Source organism: Anguilla rostrata, chromosome 6 (assembly GCF_018555375.3).
Source record: "Anguilla rostrata isolate EN2019 chromosome 6, ASM1855537v3, whole genome shotgun sequence".
NCBI classification, from domain to species: Eukaryota; Metazoa; Chordata; class Actinopteri; order Anguilliformes; family Anguillidae; genus Anguilla; species Anguilla rostrata.
The window spans coordinates 1,324,148-1,341,914 of record NC_057938.1 but is presented as its reverse complement, the minus strand read 5'-3'; the positions used below and the strand labels follow the sequence as shown (position 1 = coordinate 1,341,914).

The 17,767-nt window shown below is 48.1% G+C and overlaps 2 protein-coding genes across 2 annotated transcripts in view; one reads left to right on the top strand and one right to left on the bottom strand.

Annotated features, from left to right (window-relative positions):
• Positions 1–9,158: 9,158 nt before the first annotated feature.
• Positions 9,159–14,344, bottom strand: LOC135258124 (GTP-binding protein Di-Ras1-like). The gene is made up of 2 exons (XM_064341381.1): positions 13,828–14,344; positions 9,159–10,883 (listed from the first exon to the last, which is right to left on the bottom strand). Exon 2 carries the CDS (start codon positions 10,704–10,706, stop codon positions 10,119–10,121), a length of 588 nt encoding a protein of 195 aa, XP_064197451.1. The 5' UTR covers positions 10,707–10,883; positions 13,828–14,344; the 3' UTR covers positions 9,159–10,118.
• Positions 14,345–17,162: 2,818 nt separating this feature from the next.
• The window catches only part of LOC135257795 (adenomatous polyposis coli protein 2-like), a 26,145-nt gene continuing 25,540 nt past the window's right edge, over positions 17,163–17,767 (top strand). Inside the window, exon 1 of the mRNA XM_064340921.1 lies at positions 17,163–17,256. The gene's annotated coding sequence lies outside the window, so the exon portion shown is untranslated. The remainder of the gene's footprint in view (positions 17,257–17,767) is intronic.

The following is a 17,767-nucleotide window of genomic DNA, read 5'->3' as shown; positions in this document are numbered from 1 at the left end:
ACGTGCACGCTCCCCCCCCCCCCACGCTTCCAGGCGTTCACGTGCACGCTCCCCACTCACGCTTCCAGGCGCTCACGTGCACGCTCCCCCTCCTTAATTTGTTTCGCAGCGGTGGGATATTTATAGCTTCTGCGGCATTGGCCTGATTTTCCCAGGAGTGTGCAGCGATGCTGATGTCTGTGCCTTTGAAGTGCCGTTTCCGCGTAGCAGCGAGTGCCAGTTTAGGGGGGGGGGGGCTGGGGGTGGCAGGGTGGGGGGGGCTGCTGGGTAAGCCAGACAATCAATCAGTTTTGAGCAGCAATCTTCTCTCAAGTCTGCACATAAGCTGATTAATTAAAGAGCTAAGACACACACTCACACACACATACACACACGCTCACACACACACTCACATACACTCACATACACACGCACATACACACACACACGCACACAGACACACTCACGCACACATACACACTCACACACAGACACACTCACACACTCACGCACTCATACACACTCACACACATACACACACGCTCACACACACACTCACATACACTCACATACACACGCACATACACACACACACGCACACAGACACACTCACGCACACATACACACTCACACACAGACACACTCACACACTCACGCACTCATACACCTCAACAAACCGCTCACACACCCTCAATACACTCACATACACCGCACTACACACACACACGCACACAGACACACTCACGCACACATACACACTCACACACAGACACACTCACACACTCACGCACTCATACACACTCACACACATACACACACACACCCACACACACACACACACACACACACACGCTCAAGGACTTGCTGCAGTCCAAGGCCTCCCTGTATAAGTGTGCCGGTTCACTACATCGCTGAAGGGCCACTCCTCTCCTCTGGTCGTTTGTCGTTGTGGCTCAGACGACGGTTGTGTAGTCGTGCGATGCCCGTCCTTGTGCACGCCCTCGTGCGTCAGAGAGAAGCCCCCCCCCCCCACCCTCACTCCCCCCCGCCCCCCCAGTGCTGTGTGGTCTGTCATGGCAGCTGGTGGGGGGGGAGCTTACAGGAGAGCAACAGAGCAAATCAAAGAGTCTTCCAGTTAATTACATCCACTGGGGGGGGGGGGGGCGGCGGGGCTCTCAGCAGTGGAACTGTTTTGGTATCCAAACCCCTCTGAAGCGACTGTGGCGTCAGGGTGAGATGGATTTCTCCAGAGCTTCCAGCTGCAGAAACATCACTGGGGATAAGGAACAGAGAGGAGAATACAATGAGAGAGGGGGAGAGAGAGAGAGAGAGAGAGAGAGCATAGGAGATGGTAAAGTAAAAAGGGAGACAACGAGAGAAAGAGGGAAGACATAGAGGGAGAGAGAAAAGTAAAGAAGGTGGTAGGAGAGAAAGAGGAAGACAAGAGGGAGAGAGAAACGGGAGAGAGGTGTAGGAGGAGGGGAGGAAGTGGTGTGAGAGAGTGAGAGAGAGAGGGAGGGAGGGAGGGAGGGAAGGAGAGAGCAAGTGATATCGTTAGTGTTTTGTATCTAGGGCTGTAGTTCCTTCCCTGGTTGCTGGTAATTACAGTAATCCCCAGTAGGAGAGAGACCCGCAAGGCATGAGTAATCGCATTCAGCACACAGAGGAACATGCTTTTAACCACAAGGCATGAGCAATCACATTCAGCACACAGAGGAACATGCCTTTAACCACAAGGCATGAGCAATCGCATTCAGCACACAGAGCAACATGCCTTTAACCACAAGGCATGAGCAATTGCATTCAGCACACAGAGCAACATGCCTTTAACCACAAGGCATGAGCAATCGCATTCAGCACACAGAGCAACATGCCTTTAAGCACAAGGCATGAGCAATCACATTCAGCACACAGAGCAACATGCCTTTAACCACAAGGCATGAGCAATCACATTCAGCACACAGAGCAACATGCCTTTAACCACAAGGCATGAGCAATCGCATTCAGCACACAGAGCAACATGTCTTTAAGCACAAGACATGAGCAATCAGCTTCAGCACACAGAGCAACATGCTATTAACCACAAGGCATGAGCAATCACATTCAGCACACAGAGCAATACTGTTAACCACAAGGCATGAGCAATCACATTCAGCACACAGAGCAACATGCTATTAACCACAAGGCATGAGCAATCACATTCAGCACACAAAGCAACGTGCCTTTAACCACAAGGCATGAGCATATTAGCACAAAGCCTTTACAATGAGCTCCATTCGCCAGAGCAAGTAGCTGTTAACCACAAGGCATGAGCAATCACATTCAGCACACAGAGCAACGTGCCTTTAACCACAAGGCATGAGCAATCACATTCAGCACACAGAGCAATACTGTTAACCACAAGGCATAAGCAATCACATTCAGCACACAGAGCAATACTGTTAACCACAAGGCATAAGCAATCACATTCAGCACACAGAGCACAAATGTATTATGGCATAATTTCATGTAGTGTAATGTAATGCAGTGTAATGTAATGTCATATAATGTAAGGATGATTTGGAGAGCCACGTACCCTTCACCAACAGGACAGGTCACCTCAGTGCACCCATCTGAGCCCGTCATCTCTGGATGTGATGCACTTCCTGCCACGGCGTTGCCCTGGAAACTGCGCTGGCTGCAGAATTTTAAGTGGGATGCGTTGGACCAAGCAGGTGAGCCGTCAGCTGGTATAGATGTGACCAAGCAGGAGAGCTCTCAGCTGGTATAGATGTGACCAAGCAGGAGAGCTGTCAGCTGGTATAGATGTGACCAAGCAGGAGAGCTCTCAGCTGGTATAGATGTGACCAAGCAGGAGAGCTCTCAGCTGGTTAGTGACAGAGAGAGCTCGCTGGTATAGATGTGACCAAGCAGGAGAGCTCTCAGCTGGTATAGATGTGACCAAGCAGGAGAGCTGTCAGCTGGTATAGATGTGACCAAGCAGGAGAGCTCTCAGCTGGTATAGATGTGACCAAGCAGGAGAGCTCTCAGCTGGTATAGATGTGACCAAGCAGGAGAGAACTCAGCTGGTATAGATGTGACCAAGCAGGAGAGAACTCAGCTGGTATAGATGTGACCAAGCAGGAGAGAACTCAGCTGGTATAGATGTGACCAAGCAGGAGAGCTCTCAGCTGGTATAGATGTGACCAACAGGAGAGCTCTCAGCTGGTATAGATGTGACAAGAAAATTCACAGTGTTTATATACGTGTGTCTGTGTGTGCATGTGTGTGTGCGTGATGATAAGTCGTATACATACATGACCGGTATGTATGTACTATCCTGTCACATACATTCACACGTGTGTGCATGCCTGCGTCTGTGCATACTGCGTTTTTCACAAACATAAAGGATTTTTATTCACTTTTTTTGCATTTTTCTTTTTATTAGGAAAAATGTATTATTTAATTTTGCAGACTCCTTATATAATCAATAGACATTATTTTTATTATTACTATCTGTGTTTCCGTTAGCCAGAGTGCCTGAGCACATATATATTTATATACATCTTTTTAATAGGAAGACTATTGCTAGAAGTAAATGCTCATATCATCTCATGGAACAAATAAAAAATACATTAAAACAAACAAAAAAAAAACCAAACAAATGATATAGAATAACATTTTTTTTCTTTACGAAACGAAGGTGAATTTTCAGTCAGAGCTGCTGCACAGTTTATGTCCTGATTCTCATGCTGGCCTCTGTGCTGAAAGGAGCATGCTGGGTAATCTGAGAGGGGGGGGGGTGGGGGCTGTGGGGTGGTATTATACACTGTTCTCCACACTGTATATCATACTCCTATACCCAATCCTTTCAGCCAGAACCTCTGGGGCTCTATGAGCTGTATGAACACCACTAGAGCCTAACCCAGAGCCCACACTGCTCTGGCCTTTAGCTGCATGATCTCAGGATCATGAGTAAAGCCGCTTTTTACTCCAGTCCATGTTCCAGATTTGGGAGGGTTCCGGGTTTTACTCTGCGCCGTTATCCAGCTAAACACCCCCCCCCCACCCCCGGGCTGATGAGCCCCAGAGCCTGGGCTGTTCGTCTCGAGGGTCCTCCTTATAGCACTCCACAGGTGGATACATATCCCACAATGCTTTGCATGTGAAATCCCCACTCACCCGTCCCTTTACACCGAGAACAACGACCCTCAGCAGCCCAAGAACACGGTTATATTAGACTGTTTTTCTGCAGTTATGTACAGCGGAGTGGAGCTCTGGCGATGGATCGGGGGCGGGGCGGGGCGGGACGGGGGTGGAGCGAGGGTGGGGTGGGGTGAGTGGGGCGGGTGGGTGTAGAGCGGGGTGGGTTGGTGGGGCGGTAGGGGGGCGGGCGGGTAGGGGTAGAGCGGGGGTGGGGTGGGGTGGGGGCGGGTAGAGGTGGGGGGGGTGGCGTGCAGTGACAAAGCTGAACTGAGCAGGCCGTCCTCGCGGATAAAGACGTTTCAGTCTCATCCCAGACGACAGAATCGTGTTAATTTACATTACCCAGACCGGCCCTTCCCATTGGCTGAAAAAAATAAAACCTGAATATACGTATAGATATATAGGTATGAACACAAAGTAGGTGAACAGTCTTTTCCAGTCCGAAGCTTTACTTCTCCACGGATTGTTTGTGTTTTTATTTTATTGGCTCACTGAAGCCCGCACTTCCGGGGCGAAACTCTCATCTCACACGCGATTGGCCGGTCCAGCAGAATCTGATTTTCCGCCCCCTTTTTCCTTGGGCCACCGAAGCTTCCGGAACACGCTTCGAAAACGATGCGTTTCCAATCCCTTCCGTGCGACGAAGCGCTCCTTCTCCGTCAGCAGGAGTCACACACAAACAGGACGGGGAAATCACACTTCATAAAATAAAAATAAATAAATAAATAAATAAGCAGGATTAAATCCCAAAAATGGCCATGTGACCAAAAGTACTCATCAGTGTAAGGAGAGGGGGAACTGGGGGCAGGGTGCGGGGGCGGGGGGGGGGAGCCATGAATTCAGTCCTATACATATAATATAGTTCACAAGTACACCTTTAACTTGACAGCACAGACAATACCTATGGACAGAGTGAAAGCAGTGCTATATTATACGTTATTCTATGGTATTTTTTTTACAGGGCTTTTGCATACACAGCACCTTCCACTCCTGTCACCCTGCAGTCTATCTCCTGGGCCTATTTACAGAGGGAGAGATGAGAGGGAGCAGGTGAGCATGCACCTGGACAGCACCATTATGAAAGGAGTGATGGGCTGGGGGGGGGGGGCGGGGGCGGGGGTTTCCTAGATTTCCAAACGTCGGAGGCGGCTGTATTCCTGCTGGGACGTAAGGCCAGAATTCCCTCATTCCACAGCCCTGGGAATTCTGGGAATACCGCAAGGAAGGAGGACCTGACGAGGCTCAAACTCAGGCCTCCAGGACGAACGGCGGCCATGTTAGCCACTGCGCTAACGATCACTTCCCCCGCAGCGGGGCGGTGAGGCTCGGCTGCCCCAGCAGCCGATCGCTACAATATTAGCTCACGCGCTCCAACTGAAGGAAATCACCATGGGAACAGCTGCAGGTGCCCTCTCTGCGTTTAGGGGCGTGTCCTATCCGGCGCCTTCAAAGTCAAACGCGTCTCACCACACATCACAGGCGTTCATATACGAGCAAAAATCATTTACATTGTGCAGGATATGTGCAGGTACAGGTTTAATGAGCAATCGTACCAAAAAAATAAACGCTGTGCCGGAGTCTCACCTGGTTTACCTGGACCACGTGTCCCAGGGTTCCAGCTGAGCCAAGGCTCTCGCCAGCCAAAGGCTGGAACACCCCTGGACCTGTACCCCACCGGCACAGCCAATCGCAGACGAGACACGAAAACTCTAGAACCAAACTGCTGTACTTCAGGGACCTGTCAGCAGGCTTCACTACATCTGATTGGCTCCCTGTTTTCTACCATCTGATTGGCTCGCTGCCTTCTACCCGTTATCAATGCTCACTTATCTGAATTTTCTGTCCAGTAATATTTGTTTCATGAAACAGATTTAAATTAAAATTTAAGTCTAATTTCGTAATGAAACCTCATCAAAACTATCATTCAGTTTAAGTCAATTACAATATTGCAGGGCTTGAGTTTCATGCAATCAGCGTTTTTCTCATTTTCTTGTGGGTGAACAACTGTTCTTGATTTTTTGGACGTTGAGAGTTAGGTGGTACTTTCTATTTTGCAAAAAACATTGCACTTTTTACACACCCCCTAAAATGAAAGATATTATAAGCAAACAGATATTAAAAAAATAACTAGAATAAAAATGTATTGCTGCAATCAATCTATAGTTTTTTCTCATTTACTTTACATAATTTGACTTCTTTCCATACAATTTGTCATTAAAGCAAAAATAAACACCAATAAGTAGTTTCACCTATATATACACAGTAAACAAAAATGTGTAGTCAGAGATATACTGGCTAGATGTGTGTGTGAGTCTGACAGTGAGACGGTGAGAGTTATTAAGTTCATGTGGAATATTAGAGGAAAGCCACTCAAACACACAACTGTGCGAAAAAACAACAAAAAAAACTGATGAGAAATGTTTTTTAAATGGAATCCAATATGGAAAGGTTACATTAAAACATATGCAATCTAATCTGTGCTCTATTTTACATAAATAATGCATATGTAAAAACGAATGGAATGTATATTATTACTTTTGTCGTGAGGGATCTGCAACATGTAGAAAAACAAATGATCAGACGTAGAAAATCATAATCACACTCGGACGTCTGAGGCCCAGTCAAAGCCGTAAAGTGCCCAGTTATTGTTATGATCGACGGGAACAGTGACCAGGGATTGTTGTGCTTTTTCATACAGAACCATTTTCACTTGCATCAGAAGCCCCTCCCCTTTCTTTGGCTGTATTCCGTAACATTTTTGCCTCCACCGATTACCAAGTGACAGCATTTTAAATTAAATTTCAAATAAAAAACTAAAAGTCAAGTTTTGCCTATTAATTTGAAACTTGTTGTTTTTTTTTTTTAAATAACACCACAACCTTGATTTGCACGCAGACACATCAAGTATCTGAACACCAGTGTCTGGTCGTTGGTGAGAACTGTGCTGTCTTAAACGAAGGTGCAGTTTTTTTAATTTTATTTTGTGCTGTGTCAGGCCATGGACAGGGGGCGCCAGAGAGCTACCTCCTCTCCAGGCTCTCTGCTATCAAAATTATTATATGAAATTAATTTATCATTAGTTTCTTTCACCAAAACTAATTCAGAATCTCAGTGAGACTTCCACATCAATGGAAATACATTCTATCTGGCAAATAAATAATAATCATATTGCTATCTTAGCAATGCAAATGTAAATGTAATGTAAATGTAAATGCAATCATCGCCATCACCATTGTCATCATCACCATTTTCATCATCATCATCATCATCATCATCATCAAATGTTTTTCAAGGCTCTTTAAAAGAATGAGACTTAGCCTTGCTAAGGACATTGTGGAATTCTTGCCTTGCTAAGACTCTGAAGCACAGTTTGGGTGGGATTTTAACTGGTTCATGTCTTTGTCCAGGTTTGCATGCGAGTGTAAGTATGCATTGTGTGTGTGTGTGTGTGTGTGTGTGTGTGTGTGTGTGTGTGTGCGTGTGTGTGTGTGCGTGCGTGTGTGTGTGTGCGTGTGTGTGTGTGTGCATATTTGTGTGTATGTGTGTGTGTGTGTGTTACGGTTGTTATGTCCCTCCGCCTCAGGTGGGGGCGCTGGCCCTTTGGACGCGCGTTTGTCTCGTTACAGGTAATTGAGAGCACCTGTGGCGGTGCCCTTTTAAGCAGCCTGGAGTCGGGACAACGAGACAAACGCGTGTGTGTGTGTGTGTGCGTGTGTGTGCGTGTGTGTGTGTGCCTGTGTGTGTGTGTGTGCGCGTGTGTGTGTGTGTGTGTCACCAGTCACCAGTCACCCTTTTCAGAATTACTCTGCGAATCTTGAATATTGAATTAATATGAAATGAAAGGGAATATGACCCTACAGCGGTGATCTCACTTAGGTAGCGTTCAGTTTTACCAACATGACCAAAATCACCCATGTCATTAAGATCAATGCTGTACAATACCCTGCTCAGAAAGCTGAACCATTACAAGCTTTTTTTCTTTTTTTTTTTTTCCTAGCCTGTGGTCAAAATCCGTCCGGCCTGTCGCTCGGTGTGCTTGGAGACTCTACTGCATTTCTCACAGGCCTTTTTCAGGGACTCTTCACATGCCAGACGTGTCACATGTCAGACGTGTCACATGTCTGATGTGCCACGCGCTCCCAAATCAGGAAGTAGAAATCGGCAGGGAGACCTGGAGCAACTGCGGGTTGCCAAGGATACGGGTTGCCATGGTTACAGCAACATATCTATCTGGTATGACGTTTAAAAGCTCACATTCTATTTTTTCTTTGTCCTAAGTGTGGGGCGAAACCTGCCACTTCCTGTGTGTCACTTCCTGCCAGGATGGGAGTGCGGGTAACAGGTGCTGCCACTGCTGCTCTTTTCTTTGACCTCGCACTGCTTTGTTCCGTGAATGCCCATTGCTCAGTTTTCCAGGCCCCAGTCCTTCCTGATTGGAGCCAGCCGGAGGCCACTCCCCCTTTCTGACCGCTGGGTCGCTTAGGGTGAGCCGGAAGGCGAGATTTCCAAAGATTCAGAGACAGAAATAATGGATCTGCGAAAATTCTTCCTTGTGCAGAACGGCACGGGGCATTAAATACATCAGTAAAAATAAAGATATTTTACGCAACAAAATTTCCCTTCTTTCAAGTCCCTTAAATCAGCCCCAAAGTGCAGGATCGGTGTATTGCTAAAGCCAGGGTGAGGGCGGGGGGGGGGGGGGGGGAGGGGGAAGGGAGCACTTCTCAGAACACATTAATGTAAAAAAAAAAAAAAAAAAAAGAGAATCAAGAAAAAACGGAACTAATCAGACGAGGTGAGGCCTCACAGGGAAACCCTGAACACCGTGTTTCTGAAACGAGGTCCGATCTGTCCCAAGCAGTTTGGCCAAGTCCTCTGAGCTTCCTGATATCTGCAGGTTTACATGCTCAACCAGGCTTCAGTCTCCTCCGTTCCCTCTCCCTCTCTCTCCCCACTCTCCCTCCTCTTCCTCTCTCCCCCCCCTTTCTCCCTCTCTCCCCCCTCTGAAGCTGCACCCTGGGAGAAGACTCTGAAAAGCAGATGAAATTAAAGCAGATGAAATTATCCGTAGATGAATCCGCTCGAAAGGCAGGAATGATGTGTGAGTTTTTACTCCAGGTGGATTAAAGCGAGGGTTTGGGTTTTCCAGGATGGCCGTGCTCACAGGGTAACGGCTGGGATGGGGCGGCCAGGCCCCTCCGGAGCGCTGGGTCAGTGGATCCTCACAGGACAGGTGGATCTACTCATGGTATTTTGGAAAATGGCACTCGCGAAACATTTAATGGCGAAAAGAAACCTCAGATTTAGTGCTTCAGGGGATAATAAAAAGGAGGAACACAGTGATGTTCAAAATGCCCTTGGACTGAGGACGGGGGCGGGGGCGGGGGGGACCGGTGTACACTGCTGCTCCCAAACACGGCATTTCCACGACAACGGCGCCATGTTGAATGTTGGAACAGGTGGTGGGGGGGAAGGGTTGGGGGGGCTCCTCCCCCCACCACCCACCAAACCCCTCCCATAGTGAAAACCAGGCCTTATTGGCTGGAAGATTTGTGGGTGAAAAACATGGCGGTCCGTGCCCAGCCTCACCGTCAGAGCGGGGGGAGGGGGGGGGTTTGGGGGGCAAGAGTCTGTGAATAACAGCTGGAAATGAACATCTTCTGATGAGACTCCAAGCCTTCTCCAGTTTCGGCCTGGAGAGATAGAGGAAGGGCGGGAGGGCGTGGAGCTAGGAGTGTTGAGCTTCTTCAATCCAACCTCTCCCACAGCCCCTCCCCTGGTCCCTCGCCCCGCCCCCGGTCCCTAGCCCTGCCCCCAGCCCCCTGGCTCTAACCCCCAGGCCTGGCCCCACCCCCCAGCCCTAGCCACACCCCCTCGTCCCCCTAGCCCCGCCCTCAGGCCCCCGCCCCCTGGTCCCTGACCCGCTCCGGGTCTCTGGCCCCGCCCCCTGGGGCCTACATCAGGCTGCACTTGCCCTTGAGCTTGTCGGTGCGCTTGTTCTTGCCGCCGCTCAGGTTCAGGCTCATGTTGCGCTTCTTGTCCAGGTTGAGCAGCTCCTGGAACAGCTCCTTCACGTTGTAGTTCATCTTGGCGGACGTCTCCATGAAGGCGCACTTCCAGGCGGCGGCCTGCGCCTCCCCGTCCCGCGTCTCCACCTCCCGCTGCGTCTCGTCGCTCTTGTTGCCCACGAGCATGATGGGAATGCTCTCCACGCTGCCCTTGATGGACAGCACCTGCTGGTAGATGGGCTTGAGCTCCTCCAGGGACTGGCGGCTGGTGATGGAGTAGACCAGGATGAAGGCGTGGCCCTTGGAGATGGACAGGCGCTGCATGGCGGGGAACTGGTGGCTGCCGGTGGTGTCGGTGATCTGCAGCGTGCACACGCTCTTGTCGCAGCTGATCACCTGGCGGTACGTGTCCTCCACCGTGGGGATGTAGGTGTCCCGAAAGGTGCCCTTCACAAAGCGAAGCACCAGCGAGCTCTTCCCCACCCCACCCGCCCCGAACACCACCACCCGGTAATCGTTACTCTGCTCCGGCATCGTCTGCTCCCTCTCTCTCCCTCTCTCTCTCTCCCTCTCTCTCTCTCTCTCTCTCCCTCTCTCTCTCTCTCTCTTCCTCTCTCTCACGCACACACGCTCACACACACCGTCTCACACCAGCGGGAGGAGAAATCTGCAGCTTCCTGTTCCTCCTCCTTCTGCTCTTCAGACCTGCGGCTGAGAGAGGGGGGGGGGAGAGATGATAGATGAGTAAGTCTATATAGTAGTAGTAGTAGTAGTAGTAGCAGCAGTAGTTGTAGTAGCAGAACAGTGTATGTAGGTTGAGTCCTGCTCTGCAGGTGTACTGAGCTGCAGGTATATAGACGCGCTCCTGTACAGTGCAGTAGCCGTGGTGTTTTGTTAAAATAACAAATGTAGCCCTTTTTCCATTAGTAGAGCTGATTAGATCTCAGTTGCCCTTCCTGTGCTGTATGACATAATGCAGCATCACACAGAACCACTGAGAACCAAAACCTTTCAAACACATGCTAGTGTGCATGGATACAGGAGTCTTTGTGCATGTGCGTGTGCGTGTGTGTGAGTGTGTGCGTGTGTGTGTGCATGCGTGTGTGTCTGTGCGAGTCAGTATAAGCATGTGTGTGTGCGTGTGTGCGTGTGTGTGTGCAAGTCAGTGTAAGCATGTGTGTGTGTGTGAGCCAGTGTAAGCATGTGAATCTGTGTATGTGTTCGTGCAAGAGTGTGTGTCTGAGTCCATCAGTGTAAGCATGTGTGTGTGTGTGTGTGTGTATGAGTCAGTGTAAGCATGTGAATCTGTGTATGTGTGCGTGCAAGAGTGTGTGTCTGAGTCCTTCAGTGTAAGCATGTGTGTGTGTTTGTATAAGACTGTGTGTCTGAGTCCTGAGTGTTATTCTGTAACTATATTGTGTCTGTGGCCCTGTGTGTGAGTATTGGTCCGTACTCAAGCACCATGCCAGTGTCACGCCCTTACACAGAGGGAGCTTTGACCTCACAGCACATTCACACAAACGCTGTTCATACGCCATTCGCCTCCGTTCGACCGAGTACTTCCACAGACACACACGAGCACGTTCGTCCTCAGTGCCCAAAAACTCTCTCCCTCCGTCCTCCTCTCCTGCGCCACACCCCGCTCCCTCCATCGTTCTCACTCCCTCTTTAATAAGGAGAGCAAACACACACACACACACGCCCCTGGCCACAATACTGGCGCTTTATCAGAGTAAAACTCCCCTAAACTCGATCCCTGCTGTAACCTCAGGGGTGGAGGGAGGAAGGGGAATGACGCAGTCAGTATTAAAAATGCAACAAAATGCTTTACACACTGAAATGTAAACGCGGGCACCATCACTGCAGGAGAGTCAAAAAAAAGTCACCAAGCACCAACCATGATGGAATCCCCCACCTAATCCCCCCTAACCCACCCCTCACAGTAATCTCTCTGTGCTGAAATATGAATATAATTATTTACATGCTATCTGCGAAATAAATGCTCCTCCTGAATTTCTCTGGTTTGTGTCTTTTGCCATTTCAAGCTGCAGTGGTCATTTAGCCTACCATGATGAACATGTGCCTCTCTGAACGCTGAATAAATAATCGTTTACTACAAGCACAACATACAAATTGTACCGCAACAACAACATAAACTGTAGCGCGACTTGCATATTAGTTATTAGGTATGTTAGACGTAGACCTACGTAAGCGCGGCGGTATGAATGTAGGCTATGTCTGTAGCCTTATATGTTTGCACGCATGGATGCGTGTGCGCGTCTAAGTATTTATCCCATGGACTGATACATGGCGTGTGCGCAGGTATGCATCTATAAACGTGTGACGTTATGAATCATCTCGATAATTATAACTGCGTTTTAGTGGGCCAATATGACGAGGACGGGGGGCTAAGATTATACAACAGAGAGACGGGCAGGGGGGACTAACGCATCATCGCCCCTCACTGATCGTGACTGCTTCGACTTGGACACCCCCTCAGATAAAGCGGATAGTATCAGCCGGTAACCACGGCGCTTCCTCCCTGCTAAAAACCCGCCTCGGAGTTCATTAATCTGGGAATTAACGGCGGCACCGTCCCCTCCGCCTGCCAAAACCGGAACCGCCGCTACGTTCGCTTTATTCAAAGCACGCCAGGCGCGGTGACGGGGAAACACCGTGCCGTTCTCTGTCTCGCCTTGTCCACACCTAGTCACGCACGTCTGCTCTTTTTTTAATGAGAAAAAAAGCTCTGTTCGCAGCCTAATGCTGGACGCTGGCCTGATAATGGTTTATAGCGCAATCTCACTCTCACCATTGGAAAACGCGCCGTATTATGCGACAGTGATAATCCGCTCGCAAAAAAATACTTTTTTAAAATTTAATTATGGGATGACAGAGCACTGCTCATCCACCTGATAGATATACACAACAGCAGTAAACATAACGAAATAATAATGATGTAAAAAAAATAAATAAAGAAACTACCGATAATTTATAAATGTAATACGAAATAATATGAGACACAAGGAGTTAAACATGCCGACACGTCTTTGAAGAGTCAATAATGTTAGGCTACTTAAAATATTACAAAAATGTCATTATGCTATATATTGCTTCAAATAGTAAAAATGTAATACTTCAAATATTTATTCTAACACCGGTGGTCCGCGGCAGCTGTTGACGACCCGCTCACGTTTCTCGTTTCATTCATAAAGAACGGACGTGGATATACAGCTATGTTGTTACGTAGTGCTACCCCCCCCCCCCCCCCCCCCCCCCCACCACCCCACACACCGTTATCGATCTACGTTGGACAATGCCAGCCGGCCATTCCTCCGTTAGCCATTCGATTTCAATTCACAAACACGTTATGTGTTTATAAATAAATGAAGATATCATATAATCTGATATATAACATCCACACACACGCGCAGACACACACGCACACAAACGGACCCATGCAGTAGTCTGCACACACGTACACAGGCACAGGGACCATCTCCTTGACATGAGGCATAAATAGCGTCATAAACAGTTCTAACGTTAATTTGCGATTTCTGCGTAATTTCTGTCGCTGGAGCCCACGAACAGTAAAGCATAAATAACTGCGGTCTGAACGAAGAGAAAAGGAATGCGCGCTGCGCCGTTCACCTACCTGACCTCGCCCGCTGTCTTCTGATGCTTATTCGGCTCGAGAAAATAATGCGAATGTATGTCTGCTGCAAGCGTCCAAAAGCATTTTACAGTATATGTGTTGAGCCGATGCCTTCTCTCTGCAGATATATCTCTCTATTTCTCTCTCTCTCTCTCTCTCTCTCTCTCTCTCCCTGTCTCCGATTTAAGCCCCTTGATACCAAAGATAGGCGGTGCTTCTCTCTCTCTCTCTCTCTCTCTCCCCATCTCTTTCTCTCTCTCTCTCTCTCTCTAAGATCCCTTAAATCCAAAGTGACACGGGTAGGTTTTTCTCCCAAGCAATTTTAAATTCTCCATCCTGTCAGTGAAAACACACATTCCCACTGGTGCCCTCTGTAGTCACCTTGTTTCTCTCCTGTTCCCCCAAAGGTGCCCTTCTGTTCATGCTCTCCTGTTGCCACCTCAGACACACACACACTCACACACGCATACACACGCACACACACACACACCGCACAGAAACACATACACATGCACACACACACATGTACACACACACTCACACACACAACCACGTGCTCACACACACTTGCTACACACAAATGTACATGGATACACATACACATGCACACGCACACTCACACGTACACTCACACACACATGCTGCACACAAAGTCACACGCGTGCACACACACACACACACCTTTAGGTTGTCTGTCGTGCCCGATGATGACAATCCTGCCTCTGCTACTTGTGAGTCTTGTGGCTGTGGAGCCGCGATCCACACTGTCTGCCACAAACAGAACAGGTGAGAGCACTGACTGGGGGTGTGGATGTGGTGCTGGCTTCAAGCCTCTTTAGACGTTTCCTGGTCCGACGATCACCTCGGTCCTCCTCGAGCTTATGCACCCCTTGTTGGCAGAGCTGCCGCCAGTGTCCTCCAGCTGGGTCGGGTTCAGGCCGCACTTTTTCGTGACAGTTTGCAGTTGGTCTTTATATCGCTTTTTCTGGCCCCCTGTCGAGCGGTGGCCAGGATGTACCTGCCCTTACAGCACTTTACGCGGTAAGCGTTCTTCCTGATGACGTGACGGAGCAAGCGAAGTTGGTGCTGGGTGACGGTAGCCTCCGTACTGATGCAGTTGGTCTTGCAGAGTATTTCATTATGGGGCACTCGGTCACGCCAGGTTATCCTCAGGATGCATTGTAGACATCTGATATTCACATACACACATACGCACACTCACACACTCACACACTCACAAACACACTCGCACGCACGCACACACACACTGTGCACAAACACACACAGAATGTCAAAAGTCCTGTTCCTTTTCACACAGAGCTTCAATCAGAGGAAAAGGAAACCTGAGCTTCAGTGACCCGACTGACCTGCAGGGGTCGCTGGTGCGCAAGGAGACATGATCCTTCCGGCTGACTGTATAACAATATTAAATCTAAAGCAAAATCAGCTGATCAGGCACCTGGAGAAGAGAACCACAGAAGAAGAAGCCTATAAAGCTGCACGGCCTGGTGAAGGTGCACAGATTACAGGTAAATATCCACGGCCTGGTGAACGTGCACAGATTACAGGTAAATATCCACGGCCTGGTGAACGTGCACAGATTACAGGTAAATATCCACGGCATGGTGAACGTGCACAGATTACAGGTAAATATCCATGGCCTGGTGAAGGTGCACAGATTACAGGTAAAGGTTATGTGACATGATTCCAATTTGAATGTATTTAACGCTGGTAAGTTCATTACATCCACTGTACTTGCTAGACATGCAGCAACCCAAGTTCAGGAGCTTATTCTGCAAAAGGGCTACATTTTGGACCAAAGGGCATCCCATATGCGATTGCTCCCGCTTTGGCCAAAATATGCAGGGATACATTGACCATGTGACTGACTCCGCCCCTTGCCACACAGTTCCAGCGCGACGCAGAGCTAAGACAAACGGCATACTTTCAGTAATGTACTTTTTCTGGCTGACCCTAAGCTGAAGTGCCTGCTGTGAGCTGAAGTGCAATTGCATGGCCAAACTGGCAGGACCGGTGAAGGGAAAACCCCCCCCAACAATTTCTAACTAATTGTGTGTTTAAATTCTGTACTGTAAAACAGTTCCTGGTTCCTTCAGTAACTAATCTAATTAACCTTTAGGTACACAGGGTAAGGTGACAGAGCATGCGTGTTCTTCTACAACAACAAAAAAAAACAAAGAAAACAAAGTAACCTAACATGCATGCCTTTGGATTGTGGAACAGGGAGAACATGCAAACTACATTAGGATTTGAACCCGGGACCATCTTGCGGTGAGAGAACAATGCTATTCACTGCACCACCATGCCATTTTCAATGAAAGGGCCTGTACAATTATAATGTGAGTGAGTGAGTGAGCGAGTGAGTGAGTGTGTGAGTGATAAATGTAAAGTCTGTTTTAGGTGTGTGTGTGTGTGTGTGTGCGCGCGCTTTGGTCATGTGACTTGAGAGAAACATGTGTTTCTCTCAAGTCAGCGAAACGGACAGTCGTGGTTAGTCTCATGGGTAATTATTTCTCCAGTGGAGTTTCACGCAGTACAAGCAAAAACATCTTCAGCCAGACAGTGAGAAACACAGACACAAATACTCTATTCGCCCCCTAGTGGTGCAGATAATAAATGACTACAACACCGCCACCACCCCCTCCCCCCGCACACTGCATGAGCACGCACTCACACAAACACATACACACACTCACACACACTTTGTAAACTTTGAGCACCTTAAAACTAGAGCCCCCAAAATGGAGCTGGGATCTACGTTTTAGTGACACAACTGCTGATCATTAAAAAAAAAATATATATATATATTTATATAAATAGAAGAAGGTGCAGACCCCACCCCTGACGTCACAGCTCATGTAAAAATGTGTTGACTGTGTCCTGCCTTCAGAAAAACCACACAACCTATTTTTAGGCACTGCACCCTAGGTGCGTTACATAGGGGATGTAGAAGGTATTTCGTACTGACATTTTAAGTTTCAACAAATTCTAACGTTTGATTTTTGACCTCAGTTATTATAAAAGAAAAATGAATAATTGAACTATTCTGTTAAAAGATTACCCTCGTAAACCTGAAACGACTAGGTCCTCAGGTCCTCAAAAAGTACGCTGGTGTTAACACGAAGGTCAACACTTAAACGTTGAAGTACCCCAGCAATATCAGACCATCGCGGTGCAAGACGACATAGAAAGACGCGAACATTTCGCCATCCGTTACTTAAACTCCCTCTACTGGAAAAACAGGAGAACGACCGAATTAATAAGAAGAGAGAGAGGCGCGTGCGTTTTTGAGAGAGCGACAGCGAGCGAGAGAGAGAGAGAGAGAGAGAGAGAGAGAGCGACTGTATTGGAAAACTGTAGCTGGCTGTGGCTCCACGCCCTATACAATCAACACTGTTCGGAAATGCGGTAAGATTCCACTACTGATTTTTGATTCAATTATGCTTGCGGTTCTTTCACCAATAACGCAACAATGTGAACATGGGCTGGTGAATTTGTTACTAATCCATCGGTATGTGGTTACCTGTCTGTGTTACGGTATAAAAATGAGATGGTGAGTCCTTGGCTCCTGCCTTGACTGATCCTGATGCTAATTCGACGGAGGTGTGAGTGCGCCATGGGTGTCGGTCGTGATTTGCTTGTTTTTCTTATTCATATTTATTGTATGTCACGCGTACCATCGTATGATTAGAAGACATTCCTTATATTGGATTAAAATGGCCTTTTTTCCCCTCAATTAGCGTTAGACGTTACGGCATTTCACCATGAGGAATAATGGATGGCAGCGGAAATCTTGCGCACTAGTTTTTATTTTTTTAGTAAGCTTCCAAAACGTCATTGAAATGGGGGAAGGGCGTCGTGTTCTAAGTGTAGGCATATAAAAATAAAAAATTTGTCGTTATTATTTTCAGACCCGCTT